Below are 26,213 nucleotides of genomic sequence, written 5' to 3' on the forward strand. Positions count from 1 at the left end.
GAAGCTGAGCTCGCAGTTACAACAAACAAGCTGGACAACGTGCAAACCGTTTCCATTGAAACGCATAACAATGTTGAAACTGTGAAGGCAAACCAAGACCGAGATTTTAAGACCCTTGCATTTTTGGTTGATAACGCCAAAAGGGGGGAAGAAATTCTCAATCACTTGGCTTTGCAACAACAAGAATTTATTCTTGGAAGCCAACAACAGCCAGTAAAATCTACTCAAGGTAGAGGCCGAAGCCGCGGACAATCCTCAAAAGAACCATCTCCGATTGGTTTTGCTCAGTTCGCGAATCCTAGTCTTGGTACAACATCAAAGGTTGCTGAAACTCGTGACTGGCTTGAATGCTCAAAAGGTCTCATCACTCAGACAACTGTATGGACGAAGGAAAATTTACCAAGCATGATCAAGAAATGGCCTGCAGCCGATCAAGCCAAATGGATCTCGGACAAAAATAAAGAAGAAGAAGGTAAACGGAGAAGAATCGAGATGTGGTATGAACTAAGAGATTTCACCGGAACTATGGGCATGAATCTTGGAGAAGAAAGAAGCTTCGAAGAATGTATTGTATGGTGGGAAGCTGGAGTTCTTCCGGGCACCAATCTCAGGGAAGCTTTTGGATTCTATATGGCTGGACAAGTTACAAAGAGATTCCAGAATGCAAAGTTCAAAGATGATTTCTTCAAGCTCAGGGAACATATCAAGGATATTTTGAAGAAAGACATGGGAGTGAAGAAACCTAGAATGTAATCTGGAAAAATCTCTTAAGCTAATATATTCTCTATTTTCGAACCTCTGTTGCGTTTTTCTCAATAAATTCGAAATATATCAATAATAATTTCCCAAGGTCTATTTTGAGTCTTTAATTTTATTTGTTTAATGTAATTAGATCTTCGTGAATTAAAAGACAAGGAATATGTCAAACGCATGTAAAAATTAAAAAATTGATGACGATCAAAATAAAAATAATTCAAGATGCGTTTAGGAGCTTGTCTAAAAATTAATTCACAATTTTCTTTTGATTGTGTCTAGAAAACCATTTGTAAACTCATCTTGGCTTTGTCAAATAAAATTGAGTAAAAAGATTATTTTTCAAAGACTTAAAGCCAATGACTGAGTATGGGTTTTGGCATTATCAAAAGGGGGGAAATTGTTAGGAATAAAGTGTAATGGTTTTGATATGCCAACTATGTATTTGTAGATCCCCCAATTTTATTTTCTAGGTCTAGTAGAGTCTTAGACCATGATCGGGAAATTATTTATGATACAAAAGAGAAAAACAGAGGAAGATGCATGAAAATGGAAGAAGATGATATCAAGCCTAAAATCAAGAATTTGTCTGGAGAAAATGACAAATTGAAGAAGAAGATAAATGGTGTAATATTCACGTCAAGCTACTAAAGAAGATATCCCAGAAGAATTTTCGTGAAGAAAATTACGATTTGAAGAATGCATGAAATTAACTTGGAGATCAAGCATCTATGGAAAGAAAGGAGTACATCAAAGAAGATTGGAGATTTACTCAATAAGTTGTACGGACGAAGTGGATGATGCTTGATATATTATGTGAAATGGCTCAAGTTCAAAACTCACCATCAACAATTTTACAAGGTAAAATTTGGGAAGCCAAATTAATTTAATCTGATGGAGTTGGGCGCTAGTCTACCTATGGGCGCCAATTACAAGTGGAAATTGGGAAGCAATTTGGGAGCCAATTCAAAAGGAATTGGGAGCAACTTTCATAGCAATTGAAATTGGGAGCAAGTTGCTATGAAATCGGGAGCTAGTTTCGAAGCAATTGAAGTTGGGAGCCAGTTATGAAATCGGGAGCTAGTTTCGAAGCAATTGAAGTTGGGAGCCAGTTTCTCTGAGCTAGTTCGAAACAATTGAAATTGGGAGAATTGGGAGCTAGTTCAGAGAAATTGAAATGGAATCAATTCAAGTTGGGAGCCAATGTAAAATTGAAATTGGGAGCCAATTCAAGTTGTAGTGTGGGATGCAAGCTAGTTCAGAGAAATTGAAATGGAATCAATTCAAGTTGGGAGCCAATGGAAAATTGAAATTGGGAGCCAATTCAAGTTGTAGTGTGGGATGGAACCAATTCAAGTTGTAGTGTGGGATGGAATCAATTCAAGTTGGGAGCCAATGGAAAATTGAAATTGGGAGCCAATTCAAGTTGTAGTGTGGGATGCAATTCAGATTGGGGACCAATTAAAGGAAGACATCCAATTAAAGGAAGACATTGAGGAGCAATTGAATTGAGATAAAATTCAAAGAAGTCCAATTTCGAAGAAGTAATTGAAGCACCAGGAGATGTTGGGAGCCAATTACAAAGGAGAAATTCAAATTGGGTGCCAATTACAAGTCAATTGACATTGGGTGTCAATTACAAAGGAGAAATTCAAATTGGGTGGAAGTTCAAAGCCAATTTGATATCTGAGAACACCCAGACGTGAGAATGAAGAAGATGAAACAGAACTTACAGTGAAAAATATTCTCACAAGGAAAATACTAGTTTAACTAGTATGGGATTAAAATAAAGATTATTTTTGAATCCCAAAGGTACAAGGACCATTTCAGAGCTGATCAGAGAAGTCGTTCTACACCAAAACAGAAACCCAGATATTTCCACTCAACGTTAAAACAGAGGAATATCAGATGAAGTTTGGAAGCTCATTTACAATGGAGATGAAGATCTTTTCAAACGGCTAGCTTATCTCTTTCTGACATTTTTGCAGAAGATAAGATAAGATCTCTGACATGGGAGCGTCTCTATCCAACGGACAAATTCCCATCACCGACTATAAAATGATGAAGATGTGAAGACTTAAAGAAGCACGGATCAATACGAACTCATCAAAGAGCATAGAGCAAAAATCCCAATTGGTACAGAGCATACCAAAAATCTTCAAGTGAGAAGTGAGAAAAGAAAAAGAACTCAGAGAGCTTCAAAGAGAAAAATTATTCTGAGAGTTCTTAAACAGAGCAAAACAGAGCATAGAAATCAAGTGCTTTACTTGATTCATCAAAAGAGAGCAAACACTCAGATCTATCAAGAGAAATCATTCCAGAGTGTTTATCTTCATCAAAGAGACCTGCGCATCATTGAAGATCATCTACAGAGTCTCAGAAGTTGGAAGCAAGACAACACTTGTTTTGGAGCAAAACAAGAGAAGGGAGGAAAGTAGCACGGAGCTGTGAAATCCTGGATTGTCACACGGAGCTGTGAGATCCGAAGCAGCAGTGTCGGAGGCACTGGGCGTGATTGGCGTGGGCTTAGTGATCAAAGCACCAGATCACGGATACGTTTCTACCGGAGTGTGGAAGACGGGGGGAAAGTAACGCGGAGTCGTGAAATCCTGGGAAAGTAACACGGCGACGTGAAACCCGAAGCAGCAGTGTGGTGTCACTGGGCATGATTAGTGCGGGCTTTGTGATCAAAGCACTAGATCACGGATATTCATTGTATCTTGGAACCAAGAAGTGGTAGATATAGTGAATTGGCTCTTGGAGAGAAGAGCAAGTGGAGTAGGAGGATTACACCACCTCGCGAACCACTATAATTGTCTTGTGTTCTTTACTGCTTTCTTTACATACTGCTCTTTACATATTTGCTCTCACGAAGATATATCATCACACGATCTCACACACACTTTATCTTTATTTAATTTCCGCTGTGCACCATACTCTAACAATCTAGTTATGAGTTTTGGTTTATCTCTGGCTTAGCAATTGTTGTGCTGTGCGAAAAAGTTTGAAAGTCTATTCACCCCTCCCCCCCCCCCCCCCTCTAGACTTTCACCTTACCTCTTTTGAGACCAACATTAGTTTTTGAGTACACTAATAACCATGAGTTACAGATCTGAGCTGGAATGATGAAATTCTAACTTAGTGTTGTATTAAATGTATATGTGAAACTTTTATTACTATTTATTTAACCAAACTTAGTACATATGTTATACATTCAAATTTAATAATTTCTGTAAAAAAATAATAATAATAATAATAATAATAATAATAATAATAAAAAAAAAAAAAAAAAACAGATTTTAGGGTGAAAGAATAAGCTAGGTTAGAATGTGAGTATGAAAGGGTTTAGGTAGGGATTTAATTTAGTTCTTTAATAAACCAAGTAAGACTTACAGTTGAAACCAAATAGTTTGACAAAAGGAATTATTTAATTTTTAGTCTCATTTGCACCCAAAAAAAAAAATGCTTTGATCAATGTTATCAATGAAGTAAAATTTTGAAATTAAAAACTAACAACTAATTAACCAGTATGGAGAAATTCAAATTAGATACGACTGCACTTTGGATTTGTAATAAAAATCAATGAGTTATAGATGAACATAGGTATAATGAGGTTGACATGTGATATTATAACCTGTAAACTCACTTAAAAATGACAAATGCGGAAAACCATGGATGAAGATCAAGCCAAAATTTGATCTTATAAACTAATACCCAATAAAAAAATATGGAGAAAATGAAATCAAGTATCAATACACTGTTACGCATACATTCCCAATAAAAATGCAATTCAAACCTAACAAAAGGCTATAAAATAGTAATCATTTACAAGTATTCATCAGCGTTGTACTAGGGTAATCAAATGCTATTGCCATTATAATTAAAGATCCAACACTTGGAAGTTACTTTCAAACTGCGGGTTCTCTGTAACTGTTCATGCAAAGCATCATCTTAAACAAACATGAGAAAGTTAGAAAAATCTACTGCTATTGGTTGCAAGAGAAAGTATGAGATTTCAAACAAAGGTATGAAAGCATTTTATATTACACTATACTTTATAAATACAAGTTTCATATAAATACTCAAAATCACATCAATATTTAATGCCTAAACAAGTAAATGAATTAATAATTATATTGGAAAAGGAAAAAAAAAAAATAGTCCAAAAATTGTACTAGATGCAATTAGACTTATCTGTTGAGGATGTATAATTTCTTTATATTTTCCAAGAGTACTGCCAACTTGACTTTCTTTACTCACATAATTTTTTCTTCCCAGGTTTACTTGCGTTTATCTAAAATAAATCAGGTAGAGTTCATATCATTAATAAATAATAAATGAACCAAAACTTAGTCAAAGATTTTCGTAACAATAGTTTATAAAACAGAAGAAAAAATATATATGATCGAGAAGTATAAAAAATTAAAATAAACTTATCTTTTTCGTAGATGTTCTTTGCGTCTATTTTTTAGAATTTTTTTAGGCTTCGATTCTGTTGTTTCATGCATATTTGTTCCTTTCTAGGCTTAGCTACGTACATCTGCATACATAGAAACTAGGGTTTCAGGAGTATATAAATAAATAAATAAATATATTGTAGAGGAAATAGCAATTAAAACTTAATGCATGTGGAAAAATTACTCACCTTTCGTCCAATTAAATATTACGTTAAATAATGTTACAAGTAAAGATTTTGTCTATTTGACATAATGAATGAATTTGTAAATAGTTTGTAATTTTCATTTTGCGAATTAATAAATTGTTAACAATTTCATTTTGAATTTTTGGAGAATGTGGATAGTTTAACTCCTGAGCAACGAACAACGCGAAGGATCGATCAATTGGATTCAGATTCTGGCACATAAGTCATGTTTTTTGGGAGTGTTTGAAAATTCTCTTTATACGACTTTGAGTGTATTAACAAATTGTAAGTGCTACAGTAATTTTATCACATTTTAAATTAAATGTTATCTTTTTTCTATTCTACTAATCTAATAAGAGCCAATAAAGTTATGCCTATAACTAGAACTGAAAAAATGTTGGTTCAATTGTTTGTTGAAATGAATAGTTCATATTATTTGAATTTTAATATTTTTTTATTAATTTTGTATTTTACCTTTTATTATATCATTTACTTTTTCTAAATACATACCCCTACATTCCATCAATGTAACTTTAATAACGGAATTTTTCGCTAACTATTTATTATTCTTACATTACTCATTGATTTTCATAAGGAATGTCTTAAGTTTGAACCACATCTCAATCAGAGTTGACATAATTGTTAATTATATATAAATAAATAAATAAATAAATAAATATATATATATATATATATATATATATATATATATATATATATATAATGAATATGTTAGAGTATATATTAAAAAATATAATATAAATTTTAACATGAACTTTGAACAATTAATTAACTAAATTATATATATAGCATTCAAATTTAAGTATCAAAGATTACAAATAAGGAACCTTAAAAATCATTTTCTTACATTAAAAAAAAATCTAAGTTATGTTTTTTTTTTCGTTTAATTAATCTTATTTTAATTTTTTTAGAACAAGATTCAATATTTTAATTATACTTTTGCATTATTTTGATTGATTTAAGTCATTATGAAATTAATATTTTTATGTCTATATTTTTATAATAGTACAGTTGTACATTACTTTACAAATATTGTACTATTTTTTTATCGGATAAAATTATTCTTAAATCATTAAAGTTCCATATATATATATATATATATATATATATATATATATATGTGATGACATGAGATAAGTGTTTCTGTATTCAGTTAACAAAGAATAGGAGATTACAATACTAATGACAATCAAGTAACGTAAAGTAATCCTATCTATTGGGCTAGCCACAGGAGGCTAACAAATTACAACATTATTATAAAATATAACTATACAATAATGATAATATTACTAACACACCCCCTCAAGCACAAGGGTGGTCTGCAACCACATTGAGTTTGCCACGAAGAGCCACAAACCGTGGACCTGGCAAGGGTTTGGTGAAGACGTCTGTCAGCTGATCCATAGTAGACACAAAGTTAACCACGAAGTCCCTAGAAGCAACTTGTCGCGTACAAAATGGAAGTCAATTTCAACATGCTTGGTCTTGGCATGGAAGACATGATTGGCACAGAGATAAGTTGTGCCCAAATTGTCACACCAAAGAGTAACAGGTTCTCCAAAATGTAGGCCAAGCTCGCATAGCAGCGAGAAAACTCACGTGACCTCGGCAGAGACATCTGCTATTGCTATAGTGCACTGTTTCTAGGAGAGCCAAGAGATGAGCACTGTACTCGAAGAGCGAGCCATAGTGCACTGTTTCTAGGAGAGCCAAGAGATGAGATTGGAACGCAAGAAAACAGTATACCCACTTGTGTTTGTGTGCAAAAGAGAATCAATGAGCTCAGTGAAAAGGTTGAAAGCGAAGAAATAGCGAAACAGTCGAGCTTCCGGGAAGCAGCCTCAAACCCAAGAAGATGAGATTGATGTCGAGTCACCGCGTCATCAAAGTAGGCCAAGAATGGAAGAGACAATCTCTCGTCCACCACCCGCTGAGAAAAGTATTCCAATTTCCGAGGGCATGATACATGTCGAGCAGTTGAACGACTACATCATGGGAGCAATTAAAGGGAAGCTCGAGGGAGGACAATCTTCATACACTTACACTAAGCCGTATACCCAGAGAATTGAAGAAATGAAGATGCCGCTGGACTATCAACCTCCCAAGTTCCAGCAATTTGATGGAAAAGGTAACCCAAGGCAGCACATCGCCCACTTTGTTGAAACCTGTAATGATGCAGGAACTTACGGAGATCTCCTCGTCAAGCAATTCGTCCGCTCTCTAAAGGGAACTGCCTTTGATTGGTACACCGACTTGGAGCATGGTTGCATTGACAGCTGGAACGATATGGAGCGCGAGTTCTTGACCCGCTTTTACAACACAAGAAGGACTGTCAGTTTCTTGGAACTCACCACCACCCACCAATGGAAGGGTGAGCGTGCGGGCACTTACATCGAGAGATGGAGGGAGTTGTGCCTCAACTGTAAAGAAAGGATATCCCAATGCTGTGAGAACTGTGTCGCCATCTTCGTTGCTAATGACTTTGCATTCGTCTTTGGAGAATTCTACTTTATAGCCCTTGTCATAAAATTGACTAGTGCTTAGAAGATTGAACTTGAGTCCTTCAACATGTAAGACACCTTGAAGGGTTACTCCATTTCTGATGATGTCTCCTATTCCTTTTGTTTTTCCACTTGATTCTCCTCCGAATACAATTTTTGGTCTATCAACTTCTTTGTAATTGCTCAAGTTTGATATATCTCCGATCATATGTCTTTAGCATCCACTATCAACATACCATATGACGTGTTTTCCCTCATCATCATTTGCCATTAAGCACAATTCGTCTACTTCTTCTTCTCTACTGAATAGGCACAGAAGACCATTCTCATCCCCCGAACTTTCGCTTTCTGAACTTGAACCGTTTGGTCTTCTCCAGCTGGTTCATTTACTATCATTGCATTTCTTCTTCTCTCGTGTTAAGAGCTTATTGATTATTGTTTTCTACTTCTCTTGCTAGATTCAACAGCTTCTTTCGGTGAGCTTGTGCTTGTGTCTTGGTCCTGATATTTGTGGACTATGGGATGAGGATAATTCGCCTTGAAATGCCCTGGTTTTTGACAATTGTAGCATACCACTTGTGCATCCACCGTCTCTTGCTTTGATGATTGAGGAGATCTTTCGTATTGCCTTCAGTTTGATGATCTTTGATAATCTTGGAAGTTGTTCTTCCTCATGAACCTTTTCATCTTACGTACAAACAAAGCATATTGTTCATCAGATAAAAATTCACTAGGGTTAGAATTTGACATGTTTGATGTTGACGTTTGTTGGCTAGCAACCAAGGTAATATTTCTTATTTCAAATTCCTCAATTTCCTTGGGCTTATGCTCGAACTCATAAGCCTTGAGATCACTAAAGATTTTGCTCGTGCTGGTTGTGTTCATGTCTCTGTGATCTCTCATGGCTGTTACTTTCATCTCCCATGATTTTGGAAGCCCTCGGAGTATCTTTAGATTCTTTTCTTTTTTCAGTCGGCTCCTTTCCGAGATCTGAAAGATCACCCATAAGCTTTGTGAACCTGAGCTCAATGCCGGTGATGGCTTTGTTTGGCATCATTTTGAAGTCTTCAAACTTCTTCATGGCGACAGTGAGCTTTTTGTCCTTTTCTTGTTCGTCTCCTTCACCTAGACTCATGAGAGTGTCCCAGATTTGTTTTGCTTTAGTGCATTTCCGTACTCTCGATAACAGTGAGTCATCTAGAGACTTATAAAGAATATCTTGTGCAACATTGTCGAGATTTGCCCTTGTCTTCTCGTCTGAAGTAAGCTGTGATTTTGGTTTAGGAACCAAGACTTCTAGATCTGCTTCTTGAGTAGCTGCTTGTGTATTTACCATCATCACGACGATAGGACCTTCACTTATTACGTCCCACATTTCATCATGAATAGCCGAGAGATGTGCCTGCATCCTTACTTTCCAATCATCAAACTTTGAGAGATTAAAGGCAAGAGGCCTAGAACGGTTAGAATGATCTCTTTCCATTTTTCTTTTAGAAAACACGTGCAAAGACAAAAAAGCAGTTTAATTTATATAGATTTTGCAAAAGGGATCTACCAGGCAATAAAGCAAAACGTTTACTATACAAGGTAACCGCTCTGATACCACTTGTTGGTCCCGGTAGGGTCGAAAGAGAGTCTAGAGAGGGGGGGGGGGGGGTGAATAGACTCTAATCGATTTTTCAAAGCAACTCCTTTCGGAGTTATGCACAGCGGAAGTAACATTTCATCTTAGATACTCTTTGCACACTTTCGTTGTAAAAATTTAGCATTTGGTCAATATGATATGCAATGCACGAAAGTAATAAAGCAGGATGTAAAGAGATAAGGAGAGAGAGATTTTTATAGTGGTTCAGCTGTTAACGAAGCCTACTCCACTCTTCTTTCACAACTCGTGAAAGGGTTTGCACTATCACTCCTAGGGGGCATGGTTGCAGTAGGTGCTAGGTGATAGTCGGACGCCCGGATAGCGCCTAGCGCCAAGGCGGTCTCGGCGACGCCTAGGCAGTATCTAGGCGGCGCTAGGCTGGCGCCATAAAACCAGTGGTAGACTTGCATTTTGACAATTTTAATGAGGTTGTTTTCAACATTTAATCAAATAACACATCCAAATAAATGAATTAATGATAATTCATAAGTCATAACATCAAAACAATGGTTTTCAAAAAAAAAACTTTAAAATAATATTAAAAATTAAAAATACTCAAATACTTCAATCATCCAAAGATTCAAAGTATCAAACTAGTCTACGAGTGTATATATGTCATATTATATATATGTATGCGCGCGCGCAAACACACACACATATATATAATAAAAAAATAGGTCGAGCCGATCGGGTTAACTCGACCGAAATGGACGAGTTAACTCGACTAACTTAGACGCTAGGCGGCCAAATCGGCCGAGTTAGGCGCTAGGCGGACGCCTAGGCGGCCGGTAACCTAGGCGGGCGCCTAGGGGGGAAATCGCGACGGTCTAGAGGCGCCTAGGCGGGGCCTAAGCGGGCGCCTATACCGATTTCTCCTAGTACAAACTACTTCAAGCTGGGTTCCTTGATCACTAAGCTGGACAGACACTTGACAGGTTTTTCAACTCTTCGAGTTTACTCCGCCTCTATCAACTTCTTCCTAAGTTGAGATGTTGGAAAGATAATATGATGTTTCTCCAACTGGTTGAAGCTTTGTCTTGGAGTTTGGATGAGTCTTCACTTGAGAAAATACAAGACTGCTTCAAGTTATGAAGTATGGAAATGAATGAGCCTTTGAAAAACTTCACAAGATCACTGGTTATGAAAAGCTTTAAGAGATGGAATTGTTTGAAGAGCTTTTCTTTGGATAGCAAGAGTGAAAATTAACCAACACCTTCTTCAATGGTGAATAAAGGTATTTATAGGTGGAAAAATCCATCCGTTGGAGGGAGATGAAAATTTCAAACCTAATAACAGTGAGTATTAACCAGTGGGCATTGAGCATTTAATGCACTTGTACTATGTAGCCGTTGGAGCCAAAAGCATTATGCCTTTTGTCCTTGTTCTCTGACAAGATGGTACAAGTCTTTTAATGCTCCTTGTCTTTTATGAAGATCATTCCTATGACACTTTTTGTCTGAATGATTTGCCCATCTAAGTCATAGACAACATTCTCATTTCTTCACTTGAATGCATGTTATCTTTTACAAGTCTGTCTTTGACTTGTTCACTCGGAGACGTTGGTCGAAAGATTGACTTTATCTTTCGTCATTTCTCTTAGACGAGCGGTTCTTTTTGTCAAAAGAGACTTGCTCAATCCATCTTTCGCCTGGAAGCATCTTTCGATCATCTTGTCGTCTTCAAGTCTTCGTGTAGACCTACTATGCTAGTCTCGAGTAAGATCACTGTTGCAAAAATCGCGCCTAGGCGATAGGCGCCCGCCTAGGCGTTCTAGGCGCCCGCCTAGGCGCTCTAGGCAGTCCCCAGGCGCCTAGCGATTTTTTCAACATTGAGTAAGATTCGTACACTTCATGGTGTAAATCAGACGTTGAGTTACAGTAACTTTTGTTTGTTACATGAAACTTACCTATGAAATGAAAAATAGGGGTCTACAATCCTAGACAGTTTGGTATCATCAAAATCTAATTACACTTGTTTCTAACAATTAGAATTCTATGAATGCATGAAAACGTTAAAAGAAATATGTGTAAGTTAATCTTTATTACAACATTTTACCAATATCTATGCTAATAATATACCATAACATCATTGCACGAATCGTTCTCATTTACTACCATCAGTAAACAATATGCAATAAAGACACAACCAGAAAAAAAAGAAACTCAACTTCACTAAAGAGGGAGAAGATGAAGACAATTTCGAGCCTCAACAAACGCGCACTAAGAAAAATTAATTTACTCTGCTCAAATTACACTTTTCATAATAAATAGTTAGCTTTAGTTAGTGGTTTATTTATTTTTAGTTACTTTAATATCATTCTCTTATTTGGAACTTTCTTTTTATTTTAATTTTTTATAATTAAAAGTTTGTTATCAATGACAATGAAAGTGTGGAATAGCAATATATAATCCAAATATATTCCAGGCAAGTGGGGCCACCACTATTGACTAGATCGACTATGAACAAACACATGTACTATGTGACATTTTTTAAAAATCCGTATGTGGTACGTGTTTAGTCAGTGAAACATCATATCCTATATTTTTTTTGAAAGGATCATATCCTATATTATGCATCCACAATTCCACATCAAGCCAACTTTTCTTCGCCGGTATATCGACTTGTCGTTATAATTATAGATTTGATTTAATATTGATTTGAATTCACTGTAATTTATCTAAAAGATTTTGCATTATTATTTGTCAATTCAATTGATTTTTCTTGCCCAAATTTAGTGCCAAACTTTGTTTATTTGAAAATATCTCCTTATGAATATTGCTTCATTCTTAAAATTAAAACTTTGAGACCTAGTTTTTTTTTTTTCTCGGAACTTATACCGTCAAATACCGTAACTAATCTCATCGCTAAATTTTAGACATCTTTAAGGGTGGGACAATTGATTTGGAGATTTAATACTACTCCATACCCAAGGCCAAGGACTGATTGGCGTTTTGTTTAGGTTTGGATTTCGGTTTTAATAAGATTTATAATTTATAATTTACTAAGTAAATAATATAGCAAGAAGGCAAAGAAAGTGTCTAAAAGATTTATATAGTTCATTAGAAATGTATTCAAATGAGGACACCTATATTATAGAGGACTATGCCGACAAATGTAGTCGTGTGTCTTAATTTGTATATCGTGGGCATAGATTTATTAATTAATAGAGCCTGGGTTCGAAACATGATGTTTAAATGTATGCCTAGTGTGCCATTGTTTATTAAATTGTGTACGTGATACTAATTTGTGGTGTGTCCATTATTTGTCCGAACAGTCCTCTCTATATTACTGTCCTCATGTGAACTCAACTCTAGTTAGTTCATTATATATTTATATCTATAACATAAGTTACATAACCTTTAAATAAAAATTTAAAATACTAAGTTTTATTATTTATCGATTTAATACTCAATACAACTAAAATATCTTGTATTTTTACATTATTTTATTACAAGCAATTAAAAAAAATGGGTGGGTGAAACATATATAAGCTAAATTAGAACAAAAACAATAGGGTGGAGCAACGTAACAATATCCATAACGTACTGCTGTAGTCATAGAGCATACAACAAAACATATACATAATACTGCTAAATCAATTATCTTGAATATAATCCAATTAAAGCTGATGATAATGAGGATTTGTGGTTCTTATCTCAAGTATTGGCTTCTGTTCCTTATGATTATTCTTCAATATTCAAATGGCTGCTTTGAGAATGAGAGAAATGCTCTTATAAGCTTCAAACATAGCATTATTTCCGACCCTAACAACATTCTTTCGTCATGGGGGGCCAGTAGCTAGAGACGATGATGATGACTGCTGCAAATGGAAAAGAATTGGTTGCGATAACACAACTGGCCATGTTGTTGCTCTTCATTTGGGGCTTGAAGGGTGCACTGATGGACCACCATGCCACCCAGGCTTACTACAAGGTGAAATCAGCCCGTTTCTCACTTCCTTAATTGATCCATTCAAATATCTTCAAACCATTTTTCTGGATCCATTCCAACTTGCTTCAATTCATTAATGACTAAATATGATGAGTGGATGCCAGAGCTGGAAGTTTCGATGGAAGATTCTTTCGAAGAAGTTCTCATTGATTATGAATGGCTTATGTGGAAGGGTATAAAGGTGGAGTATGGTAAGAACCTCATATTCATGAACCTCATTGATCTCTCAAACAATAAATTGGTTGGAGAAATCTCAAATGAGATAACTGATTTGGGTATGCTTAATTCACTAAACCTGTCAAGAAACAAACTCACCGGATCCATCCCAGTCAAGATTGGTCAGATGATAGTTGTTAGATGATTGAGTTAGTTGGTTTGATTAGATAGCATTAGCTGATTGTAGAAAAGTGTTTGGTAAATTAGCTATTAGCTGATAACTCATGTTGGTCCCGGTAGTGTTATAGCGAGAGTCTAGAGGGGGGGGGGTGGGGGAATAGACTCTTTTCGTGTTTTGCTAGAAAATCACCTTTCGGTGTTTTAACGCAGCGGAAAAGATAAGTTTGTTTTACTTGCTCTGCACGATTTTTATGTTAGAAAGATTACTTTCGGTTAATCACAGATTATGATGCAACGAAATAAAGAGTATGAGAAGTAAGAGATACGGAGACGAGAGATTTTATAGTGGTTCGGCCAACTTTGCCTACTCCACTCTTCTTCCACAACTTATGGAAGGATTGCACTATCACTCGTTAGTACAAATACACAAAGACTTCCTTGATCACTAAGCCGGACAGCCTTCGTAGGTTTTTCAACTCCGAGAGTTTACTCCGCCTCTATCAACTTCTTCTTCAGAGCTGAGGTTGGTTGAAGATGGTTTCTGATTTCTCCAACGTGGTGGTGTCTTGGTTGATGATGTAAATACTTCTTACAAGATTCAAGACTCCTTTAAGGTGAAGGATAAGGATTGATGAGTTATTTCTAGTATCCTTACACCTTAGTACTGGTTCACAAAAGCTTAAAGAGCAGAGAGCGTTTTCAAGAGCTTTTTGTTTAGATTGTGCGAGTGATAGTTGAACCAGCACCTTCTTAGTTGATGAAGGTGGGTTTATATAGGTGTTGAAAATTCATCCGTTGGAGGGAGATGAAATTTTCGAACCTTTTATCCAGAGGGTAAGGACCGGGGAGCTTCATGCATTAAATGCGCCATAAATGCTATTGTACCATGTAGCCGTTTGAAGATATGAAGTACATTAGGGTTTTGTCCTTTAATGGTACATCTTCATTAAATGCTCCTTGGTAAGTGTGTCTCCCATGTTGAGGTCCTTTTGCACCTAGGATGTTGTCAAATCAGACATGCATAACATTCTTCTTGTCGTTGTGAAGAAGGAAATGTTTGGTAAGATTGGTCTTTTAACAAATCTGTCCTTTCGAGGTGTTTGACAACTTTTGAGCATCTCTCGTTGTAGGTTGTCTGGATTTGTGTCTTCTTTCGTCTTGGAAACCCTAACTACTGATCATAACTCATTTTTGTGTGTTTGTCTAGCTTAACACGAATTACAAGTGAGTTATGGCAACTTTCGTCTAGGACGAAAGCAGCGTATGAAAAAGTAAATGATTAGGGGTCTACTTTCTACATTACATTGGTATCATCAAAATCCTAATACAAGGTTCCAACAACTCATTAAATGCAAAATGACTTTTTTAAAAAGCTAATTGAAAAAGCTACTTTGAACAGTTTTTTGAATTTTAGCATTTTAGAACAATAAACTATTACAAAAAATTAATTAATCAAACAATCATATTGATTGTTTAACCAAATTAAACAGCTAATAGTAATCAAATAAGTTAAAATTGGTTGATAGACTAACTATTTTACCCAACATGATCTTTATCTTTTAGCTTGTTAGCTTTCCGTTAGGTGTGTGAAACATAACCTTAGTTATGATGAATGTGACAAATAAATTAGTACGGAAAAATACCAACGATTTTGTGGTTTAATGGTATCAATTTAAACTCCCACATGGAAAGTTGTGTATTCTAGTCTTAATGGAGACGCTATTGACTCTTGCTTCATATGGGTGGAGCAACCTAGCTAAACTGAAATTGCACCGTGACACTTGAAATATAAAATCTATGTGTTTTTACTTGTTAATTAAGTTATGCACCAATTTAGTTAATTAATTAAACTCGTTTACGCAAGTATAAATAATAACTGCAGAAAACATAAAGTAAATTAAAAAATACAAGGAAATTGTTACGCAGTTCAGAGCTCCTTCTCCTACGTCTGCGGGGCAACCCACGTCTGTCAAATCCACTATAGATATTCATCAAAAGGAGTATTACAAGAGGTAAATGAAGACGGCCTCCAGCCTTTACCACTACCACTCTTTCTAACACCTATCCAGGACTGACACACGAATACCCAAACAATCTTCACAAGTTGCTTCAGCAGTACCACGTACTGACCATGTAGTACAGTTTAAATACTCTTACAAATTAAATCATAAATCTCATTAAAACATAAATAGCTTTGTAAATTCAGGATAGCTCTCACAATGTGTAATAATCAAATTGGCAATGTCTTCATTCGAGCAGTGTGCTTTTATAGTACTTCATGAGCCTTTTGTTTGATCCTCAATCGTAGCCTTTTCCTTAGCCTTCCACTGTTCGAATAAGCCACAGCCACTCATTTTATTTCTTTGAATGCTTCATTCGTAGTCTTTAATCTCTAATGCATGTCATCCACTTATTTTGTATCCACATGGTCCAAAACATAAATAATTCTAACAACACTAATTTAATTTAAAGCTAATGAGACTAAAAATAAAATAGCCAATATTGTGTAAATTATTTTACACTTACAATCTCCCCCTTTGGCATTTTATTTGGGAAAACTTGAGTATCAAATACTTTGGACAAGAATCAATTTTATTTTATTTATGGCCCTTAGTATAGGTACTTAACAAGACACAAAAGAATAAAGTCAAAACATAACAATTTTTATTTTTGGACCATTTGTGAATAAATAACCTGATTAGAAATCTTCAATCCTTGGATCACACAGATGCATTGAATTCATAGCATACCACATCATAAATTAACTTGTTCATGTGAGAGAAGCATCACATGAGACATCCATTCAACTAGTTAGGAGCACCAAACAAAACTACTACTCCCCCTGACACATATAGTTCTATTATTTCCATAATGAAATCCAAAAAACAACCAAACAAATGTAACCACTGCCAAACTACCAAATATTTCATCATAGTCCTTACTAAAAATTCCATACTGATCCAATACGTCCAAAAGATACCATAATAATCCAAAAGATTCCAAAATCTCCAAAAGTTACCATAATACTCCGTAATACTCCCCCTTACTCCAAAACTCCCCCTTTTTGCCAAATAAATGACAAAGGAAGGTGAACATCATAATAGTGGATTAGATTTACCGTGCATACGGGGTGCCCGAAACTGAGCCGTCATCAGCATCATCAGTATCAGATATCATACACCAAGAAGATAAAGCCTTATAAGCAATCTCATCCAAAATATTCTTCAGAAATAATCTCATCAAGTAGATAATCCAAAAAGAATCCAAATAAGGTGATGATTATAAAATGAGACCCCAGAGATTATGATAAGCCAAATAAAACGATAACCCAACGAGATAATCCAAAAACTGATAGAGTCTAGTAAGAAAATCCATATATACCCAAGAAGTCTAATATAACCGAAAATACCCAATAAATACACAACTTGAATTTGTTCATAAGAGATTAAGAAGAACTACTCCCCCTCAAAATGTACATCGTGATTGTTTCCTTTGCCAAGAATTTCACATTAGCTTGAAGCTGTAATTGGGACTCCATAATAAGTTATTTGCTTTGTTTGAACCTGCAGAAGATTTTAAAAAAACGAGAGCCCTAGAGCCATGCACACGCAACTTGCAAACAACTCAGCAAAACATAAAAAAAAAAAAAAAAAAAAAAAAAAAAAAAAAAAAATCAGGAATTTTCAATTCTCAATTCGAGTCAAACAAATTATCAAATAAAACAGTAAGCACATTCATGTAATGCAAGTCAAAGATTCAAAATAAATCAAATTCAGACACAGACACATATGAACCAAATTTAGGCACAGATTCAGACCAGATATCACGGAAAACACACAAATAAATAATTGAGGCACAGATAGCACGGGAAACACATGAATAAACACAAATATGGTCATGACCCGACCAAACAAACCACAATCACATAAACATAAAGTAATGCAAGAGAATACACACATTAATCAAATTGCACCAATTAAACGAACAAAAATGAACACTTTAATCCATGCAAATTAAACGAGCACTTTAAAGAGTAACCCAGGCAGATTAAATGTAAAAAGGACATGTAGTGAACATACAGAAACAGATAATAATCAAACATAAAGAGTAACCCAGGCAAATTAAACGAACTCTTTAAAGATAAAAATTAAACGAACAAGTAAAGAGAATGAATCCAAAATGATCAAATGTACCTGATGTGTGAATAAATTCAGAGATACACACATGTAGAAGTTGGAATGAATAATTCATGTTCAATTTTAAAGCCAGTCACATAAAATAAAAGACAAAATTCATCTTAGGCACATTTAAAACAGAGAGAAAAAAAATATAAATGGCAAACGAAGACTGCGAAAGAAGGTTGCCAGTAAAAAAATGTAACACATTAGGATTTTCAAACTCGGGTATTGAGGTAATACCAATTAAAGGAGGAGGGTTAGAGTGTGTACCAACTTCCTGAGTGTTTGAAGCTTTTAAAGTACTAAGGAATTGTTCTTCGTTAAAGTCTTCTTCCTTCGTAAGTTTTGCGGGACCCCTTTGTTTTTGTTTTTTTTGTTTTTTTTTTTTATCTGGATGGGACTGGTATAGTTGGAGATTCTGCAAGTGTTCGTGACCGAGTACCGTTGATGTTTACGGTCAGATTGAGTTTCTACATCATCCAAATGTGACATCCTCCTCTTTTCTGCAGTACCTGAAACATACATTTTCTCCTTTCCCATTGTGAGGAGAGCCGAGAGACACAGGTTCTGGTAGAGATGAATCTGAGACAGCGGCTGTCACAGAAGGAATTGTCCAGGGTGCAGCGGAGATGTGGCGAGCCAGGGCAAGCATTTGTCTATGTTCTTTGTCTGTGAGCCCTTCAAGAAGAAAAACATCCGATTTGATTGTGGCAAGAACCCTATCAGTAGCTTCAGTAGATAAGGGAGACTCGACGTCTATGATTTGATGAAATAGCGTGTGCCTTTCAGAAGTTGAAATGAAGATGAGAAAAGGATTTTCCATTTGAGAAGGTTTCAAGAAGCAACAATGGTGGAAACAGATGGATTGAGAGAGATGGGGAAGATGATGATCTCGGCTTAAGCGTAGTGGAGGCAAGGGAAGAGACAAAAAAAATTAATTGTGAGGGGATGTCTTCTAAAAAGCCGTGTAGTGATGGGATGGGTAGAAGGCTTAGGTGATAATGTAGGCTATTGAGTAGGAGTAGGAGAGAGAATATGTGTTTGTCTTGAATTAATCTTCTATATGTAACACACAAAAGAATAAGATGGGAGTATATAAAAAAATCGAACATCTGAGGATGTGAACAATGGCCGAACCACCCTGTTATCCCTACATTAACACTCACGTAGAAAAAGAATTAACTGTTAAAAAAAATAAAATGAAAGAAAAAATTTTTTACCTGTGCAAGGAAATTAGATAGTAAGATTGCCTACGCCAGTCACCTGACCTTTGACACCGTCACCAAAGGTAACTTCACCTTTACTGATATTTACGTTGTTCAGGAATTTGACATTTCCTGTCATGTGAATGGAACACCCGCTGTCAAAATACCATTTCTCTTCTCTTCCTGCACTTTTAGAGTGAAACGAAACAAACGGTATATAATCAGTCTTTTTAACCCAATTTTTTTTTGTGAAAAGTTGTATGTTCTTGTGCCTGAACTTCTCGATTCTTTGATCCTTGTAGAAATAGTAGCATTCAGGTCTGGTATGACCGCGTAACCTACAATAGTGGCAAACAGGATTATATAGTTTATAATGCATCTTATTTGCGCTTACTTTACCATAGGGGAATTTCATAGTGCTGGATTCAGGGATGTCATCTGGATCAGATCCGGACGCTTTGACAAATATGGTCTTATCTTTGGAGTTACTTCTAGTGAAGCCCAAACCAAATTTTGTAGAAGATTTCCTGCCGGAATCAAGAATCTTATCAAGTGTTGAAGTGATATCCATCATTTGGATTTGTCGTTTGTAGGTGCTGAGCTCCTGTTTCAAGTTCTGAACTTCTTGCTGGAGTTTTGCTTCTCGGTCAGCTGCCTCCTTAAGTAGTACATTTCCAGTTTGTACTTCGTTTTGTAGTCTTTCCTCTCGATCAGCTGCTTCTTTAAGCAATACATTCCTATCAACTACTTGGGTTTGATATACTTTATTTGCATTGGTTACAATCTCTATTTCACTAGCTAGTTTGCAGTTCATTTTTCTTAATGCTTCCCATTTGGGATACAACTTATTAAACTCGGCTTCAAAAGATAAAGCATTTAGTTCCACATCTTCTGCTGAGACATATTCACCACCTTCTGAGTCTTCAACGGGTTCTGAACTGCCAGTAACTCGTGCCGTAAATGCAACAAAATTACCCGAAATTTCATCGACATCTGACCCAGTTGGTTCAACGTCGGGCTCGTCATCGCTCCAGGTAATGGCTAACATAGACTTTTTGCGTCGAAGATAGGTGGCGCACTTAGCTTGTACATGTCCAAATCCCTCGCATTCATAACACTTGATGCCTTTGTTGTTGGACCTTTCTTTGGACTGTCCTGGACGTGAGATAGACTGTTTGGCGTTTGACGCCCCTGTCCTAGGTGCAGTCTTGAATGACGTTGCTCCCTTTTGTGAATTTCTGTTGCGTGTGTTTTTGGATACCTGTTTCAAAATTTTGGAAAACTGTTTAGTTAAGAACGCAACTGTATCATCACTAATTTCATCTGTATCGGATGCTACATTATTTTCTTCAGCGGCAAAAGCAATATTTTTTTGTTTTTTTGTATGATCAGTTAAAATCTCCATTTCATATGTTTTAAGATTTCCCATTAATTGAGTAACAGTTTTGTTCTCCCAGCCGTCGTGTTCCTGAATAGCTGTGACTTTCATTCTGAACCTCGGGGGCAAGGATCTCAGTATTTTCTTAACAAGCTTTGCTTGCGAGAATGGTTCTCCAAGGACCATTGCACGATTCGCCAGTTCCTGTACGCGTGTGTGAAAGTCGATGACTGTCTCATCCTCATTCATGCGAAGTTCTTCGAATTCTGACTGGACCAGTTGCAGCTTTGACTGTTTTATTGATGTAGTTCCTTCGTATGTAGACTCAAGAGCCTCCCAAGCACCTTTAGCTGAAGGAATACCTGCAACAATTGAAAACTGGCTTTCATGCATAAGAGAATAAATTGTGTCTAAAGCCTTATCATTGTTTCCTGCATTGGTTATCTCTGTTTGAGTCCACTCAGTCTCTGGCTTAGTGACTTCTATTCCATCAGTGCTGGAACTGGGGTTTAGTGGGATGTGTCCAACCTGACACCACAGACCGCCATACGGCTTCACCTTTAGCTTTTAGATGCGTACGGGTGCGAGCCTTCCAATATGCGTAGTTGTCGCCTGTCAACTGGGGAAGGACTTTAGTTCGATCCATTCTGTAACACTTAACACCCCGTGAGATCAAACAAATAAGTAATAAACAGATAAATAATAAAAGCCGCTGAAGATATGAATTCAAGAGGCACGGAATCGCCAGATCGATAGACTAATAAATTAAGTCTACAGGCTCTGATACCAATTGAAATTGCACCGTGACATTTGAAATATAAAATCTATGTGTTTTTACTTGTTAATTAAGTTATGCACCAATTTAGTTAATTAATTAAACTCGTTTACGCAAGTATAAATAATAACTACAGAAAACATAAAGTAAATTAAAAAACACAAGGAAATTGTTACGCAGTTCGGAGCTCCTTTTCCTACGTCTGCGGGGCAACCCACTTCTGCCCAATCCACTATAGATGTTTACCAAAAGGAGTATTACAAGAGGTAAATGAAGACGGCCTCCAGCCTTTACCACTACCACTCTTTCTAACACCTATCTAGGTCTGACACACGAATACCCAAACAATCTTCACAAGTTGCTTCAGCAGTACCACGTATTGACCATGTAGTACAGTTTAAATACTCTTACAAATTAAATCATAAATCTCATTAAAACATAAATAGCTTTGTAAATTCAGGATAACTCTCGTAATGTGTAATAATCAAATTGACAATGTCTTCATTCGAGCAGTGTGCTTTTATAGTACTTTATGAGCCTTTTGTTTGATCCTCAATCGTAGCCTTTTCCTTAGCCTTCCACTGTTCGAATAAGCCACAGCCACTCATTTTATTTCTTTGAATGCTTCATTCATAGTCTTTAATCTCTAATGCATGTCATCCACTTATTTTGTAACCACATGGTCCAAAACATAAATAATTCTAACAACAGTAATTTAATTTAAAGCTAATGAGACTAAAAATAAAATAGCCAATTTTGTGTAAATTATTTTACACTTACCTAAACAATATATCCCTAACGTACTGCCTGCTTATATATATAGTTGTTAATTGCAGTAGTCGTAGAGCATACAACAAAACCTATACATAATACTGCTAATCCAAACAAAGCTGATGATGAGGATTTGTGGTTCTTATCTCCCGTGGCTTCTGTTCCTTTTTATTATTATTCAATATTCAACTGGGTGTAGCGGCTGCTTTGAGAATGAGAGAAATGCCCTTCTGAGCATAAAACACAGCATTATTTCTGACCCATTAAGCTCTCTTTCCTCATGGGGAGATGATGATGATGACTGCTGCAAATGGAAAGGAATTGGTTGCGATAACACAACTGGTCATGTTGTTGCTCTTACATTGGGGAATGGCTTAAGAGGTGAGATCAACTCTTCGTTGCTTGATTTACCGTTTCTCAATTTCTTGGATCTTAGTTCCAATGAATTTGAAAGAATTCCGAGTTTCATTGGCTCTCTGGACAAGTTGGTCTATCTTAATCTTTTTTTTAATAATTTTTCCGGGAATGTCCCTCTTCATCTCGGAAATATTTCTACTTTGAAATATCTTAACCTTGGTTCCTACTTTCATTCTCAATTAATAGTTGACACCTTGGAGTGGATTTCTCCTCTTTCTTCCTTGGAGTATCTCAATATGGATTATGTAGACCTTCATTCTGCTACAGATTGGCTTCAGTCAATTTCAAAGCTTTCTTTGCTGAGAACACTAAGCCTATCTTCCTGCTACCTTCCAAGTCCCCCATCATCACTTTTGCACATCAACTCTTCTAGCTTCCTACAACACTTGTCTTTACAGGATGGAAATATAGCAACTTTTCCCCTACTGAATTTGTGGCTAAACCAAAGCTACTTCCTTGAATCTCTTGACCTCTCCGGTAATTCTTTGGTAGGTGGCGATAAGGACATCAAATTCTTGAGGAACCTTGGCAATTTGAAAACTCTGGATTTATCATTTAATTCTTTTTCTTTCAACTTTTCACAACCGATTTTAGGTTCTGAGAAATTGATAGAAAAGTTGAAATTAAATGATAACAAAATTGTCGGATCCATCTCTGAAATCAGCTTCTCTAATTTTACCAAATTGGATGAGCTCATCCTGTCTGATAACTCTTTGACAGTGAATTTAGACACCCACTGGATTCCCCCATTTCAGTTAAGCAGTCTACGCCTCAGATCTTGTGAGTTGGGCCCCAAATTTCCTAATTGGATCCAGACACAGACAAAACTGAATATCCTTGATATCTCAAATAATGGAATTTCAGATCTCATTCCTCAATGGTTCACCAACCTATCCAACTTAGAATATTTGACTGTTTCTCAAAATAGAATTCAAGGAAAATTACCAAATCTACCACCATTAGTTTTCATAGTAGACTTTAGTAGCAATTTGCTAGAAGGTCCTATACCAAAAAATTATTCAAAAATATCAACACTGAACCTTTCCAAAAACAAGCTTTCTGGAACCATTTCAGTTATGTGTACAAATACTTCTAAATTGTATTTTAAACTTGACCTTTCAAACAATTTCTTTACAGAGAAAATTCCTGAATGTTTGTGGAAATTGAATGACTTGAATATGTTAAACTTGGCAAATAATTACTTCTTTGGTGAAATCCCCTTATCCATAGGACACTCAAAAATTATGAACTCACTACATTTGAGAAACAATAGGTTTTATGGGGAATTTCCTGAGTCTCTAAAAAATTGCACTTTATTGATTGTTTTGGATCTCGGAAATAATTATTTAACTGGGGGTATTCCTGCATCGATCGGGGCAAGCTTAAAATTGTTGGAGATCCTTTGCCTGGATTCAAATGAACTAAAAGGATCAATCCCAAATAATATCTGCCAACTTCAATCCATTCACATAATGGATTTGTCTTCAAACCATTTTTCTGGATCCATTCCAACTTGCTTCAATTCATTAATGACTACAAATGATGAGTTGATGCCAGAGGAGTATTTTGATACGTTTGAAGATCCTCTCGAAGAAGTGTTCTTTGATTATGAATGGCTTATGTGGAAGGGTATAAAGGAGGAGTATGGTAAGAACCTCAAATTCATGAAACTCATTGATCTCTCAAGCAATAAATTGGTTGGAGAAATCCCAGCTAAGATAACTGATTTGCATATGCTTAATTCACTAAACCTGTCAAGAAACAAACTGACCGGATCCATCCCAGATAAGATTGGTGAGATGAGGTCGCTAGAGAGTCTCGACCTGTCAAACAATCAACTTTCTGGAGCAATACCACCGAGCCTTGCTAGTATATCATTTCTTGCTCACTTGGACTTGTCGAACAACAATTTGTCTGGTTGTATTCCACTCGGCACTCAGTTGCAAGGATTCAGTGAGGCTTATCAGGGAAATTCAAAGCTACGAGGGCCTCCACTTCCAACAAACTGTCATAGAGATGAACCTAGAAATGCTCCACAACAAGGGGGAATTGATGAAATTGAAGAAGATGAAGGATGGATAATTTGGGGCTTTGACTTCTTTGTGAGTTTGATACTTGGATTCATTCTTGGTTTTTGGGGAGTATGCGGAACCTTAATACTCAAGCGTTCTTGGAGACATGCATACTTCCAATTTTTAGAAGACAAAAAAGAGAAGATTTGCACTGCCATTGTGGTCCTTGGAGCCAAATTGAAGAGAGGCATGAGAGCTAACTAGCTCGATTGAAGTAAAAGGTAATATAATTAAGATTCTAAAATTTTCATTTGAAATTACAATATATTTTCGTTTAGTAATAATGATTAATAAATATATATATGGCAATGCATTAAAACAGGATCAACTCATCTCCTTGAGCTGCAGGAAGTACGAAGACCATTGGAGTACCTCCGATCCATGTCATTCTAAATAAAGTTCAATCATGTGTATTTGTGTGTTTGTATTCATATTTCAAGTCATATAATTCTATTTTGTTCTGTATTGTGTATATTGAGGTTCTACTATATATCATCGTAGCCTGTCTTGTAAGGTGGACTATTGACATAAAGTTCATTTTAAATATACCGAAGTTTCATTTTTAAAATATTTAATATTACTCTTTTTTTTCTGTGCAAAAATTAAAGTTCATTTTTAGGTATACTAACAAAAATTGAATATTCAATAAATTAAAAATTAACTTTCAATATATTAAAAATGAACTTGATGTAAGTGGTCCACCTTGTATCATGGTCCATAGTTTAATTTTCCGAGTTTCTATAATAAATATCTTTTCTTAAAAATTCATGTTGTTTCCAACAACATTCAAATAAAACTACTATACTTTAGGCTATTTTACCATGCAACGATTTCAATCAGCAGAAATAACATCACAAAATATGGCTAAAATAATTAAGTTTGTTTGGGAGAAGAAAATAATTAAGTTTGTTAGAAACACATCAAGACTTTGTAGCAGCATGGGATCTTAGCAACAACAAGGCTTGAGAACAAACACAATTTTTTGCGTAGCTCGTCTTGGAAGTACGGCACCAACCTTCTGCATTGTTTTCTTTCTTAAGATGGGTGATTTGTATGCTTAAGGTGAGTCAATTGTTCAAACTTAAGGTGCGCCATTTTTAAACTTTAGGTGTGTGATTTGTTTTCTTAAGGTGCTTTGCTTGTATGCTTAAGGTGAGTGGTTTGTGTACTTAAGGTGCGTCGGTCTAAAGCTTTAGGTGCACGTGATTTGTGTTCTTAAGGTACTTTGTTTGTGTGCTTATGGTGCGTGGTTTGTGTACTTAAGGTGCGTCGACCTAAAGCTTTAGGTGTGTGATTTTCCTTCTTAAAGTGCGTTGTTTTCCTTCTTAAGGTACATGATTTGTATGCTTAAGGTGCGCCATTTTAAAATTTTAGGTGCGTGGTTGAAAGGTTAACTGGCTTTGAAACCAAATGTAAAATATACATACATATATATATATATATATATATATATATATATATATATATAAAATTGAGAAGAGAGAGAGAAATATGAATAGATGTTTATTCACTTGACGATTAAAAAAACATAACTTATTTATACTAAATGATAAACTAACAAAACTATC

General features: G+C 35.8%; 1 protein-coding gene across 3 annotated transcripts; it reads left to right on the forward strand.

Annotated features, from left to right (window-relative positions):
• Positions 1–22,243: 22,243 nt before the first annotated feature.
• On the forward strand, positions 22,244–25,191 carry LOC109163002 (LRR receptor-like serine/threonine-protein kinase GSO1). Of its 3 annotated transcripts, XM_019311722.1 has the most exons (3): positions 22,244–22,537; positions 22,760–24,866; positions 24,968–25,191. In XM_019311722.1, the coding sequence occupies exons 1-2, from the start codon at positions 22,279–22,281 to the stop codon at positions 24,847–24,849; spliced, it is 2,349 nt and encodes a 782-aa protein (XP_019167267.1). In that variant the 5' UTR covers positions 22,244–22,278; the 3' UTR covers positions 24,850–24,866; positions 24,968–25,191. The 3 variants fall into 3 exon arrangements, with proteins under 3 accessions (XP_019167267.1, XP_019167265.1, XP_019167266.1); XM_019311720.1 differs by having other exon boundaries at positions 22,244–24,866; XM_019311721.1 differs by having other exon boundaries at positions 22,244–24,866; positions 24,994–25,191.
• The last annotated feature ends 1,022 nt before the right edge of the window (positions 25,192–26,213 follow it).

This window comes from Ipomoea nil, unplaced genomic scaffold (genome assembly GCF_001879475.1).
Source record: "Ipomoea nil cultivar Tokyo-kokei standard unplaced genomic scaffold, Asagao_1.1 scaffold2975, whole genome shotgun sequence".
Taxonomy (NCBI): Eukaryota; Viridiplantae; Streptophyta; class Magnoliopsida; order Solanales; family Convolvulaceae; genus Ipomoea; species Ipomoea nil.

Excerpts from the sequence above, each read along its gene's own strand:
- LOC109163002 (XM_019311720.1), top strand. The coding sequence starts at position 22,279 with ATGATGAGGATTTGTGGTTCTTATCTCCCGTGGCTTCTGTTCCTTTTT.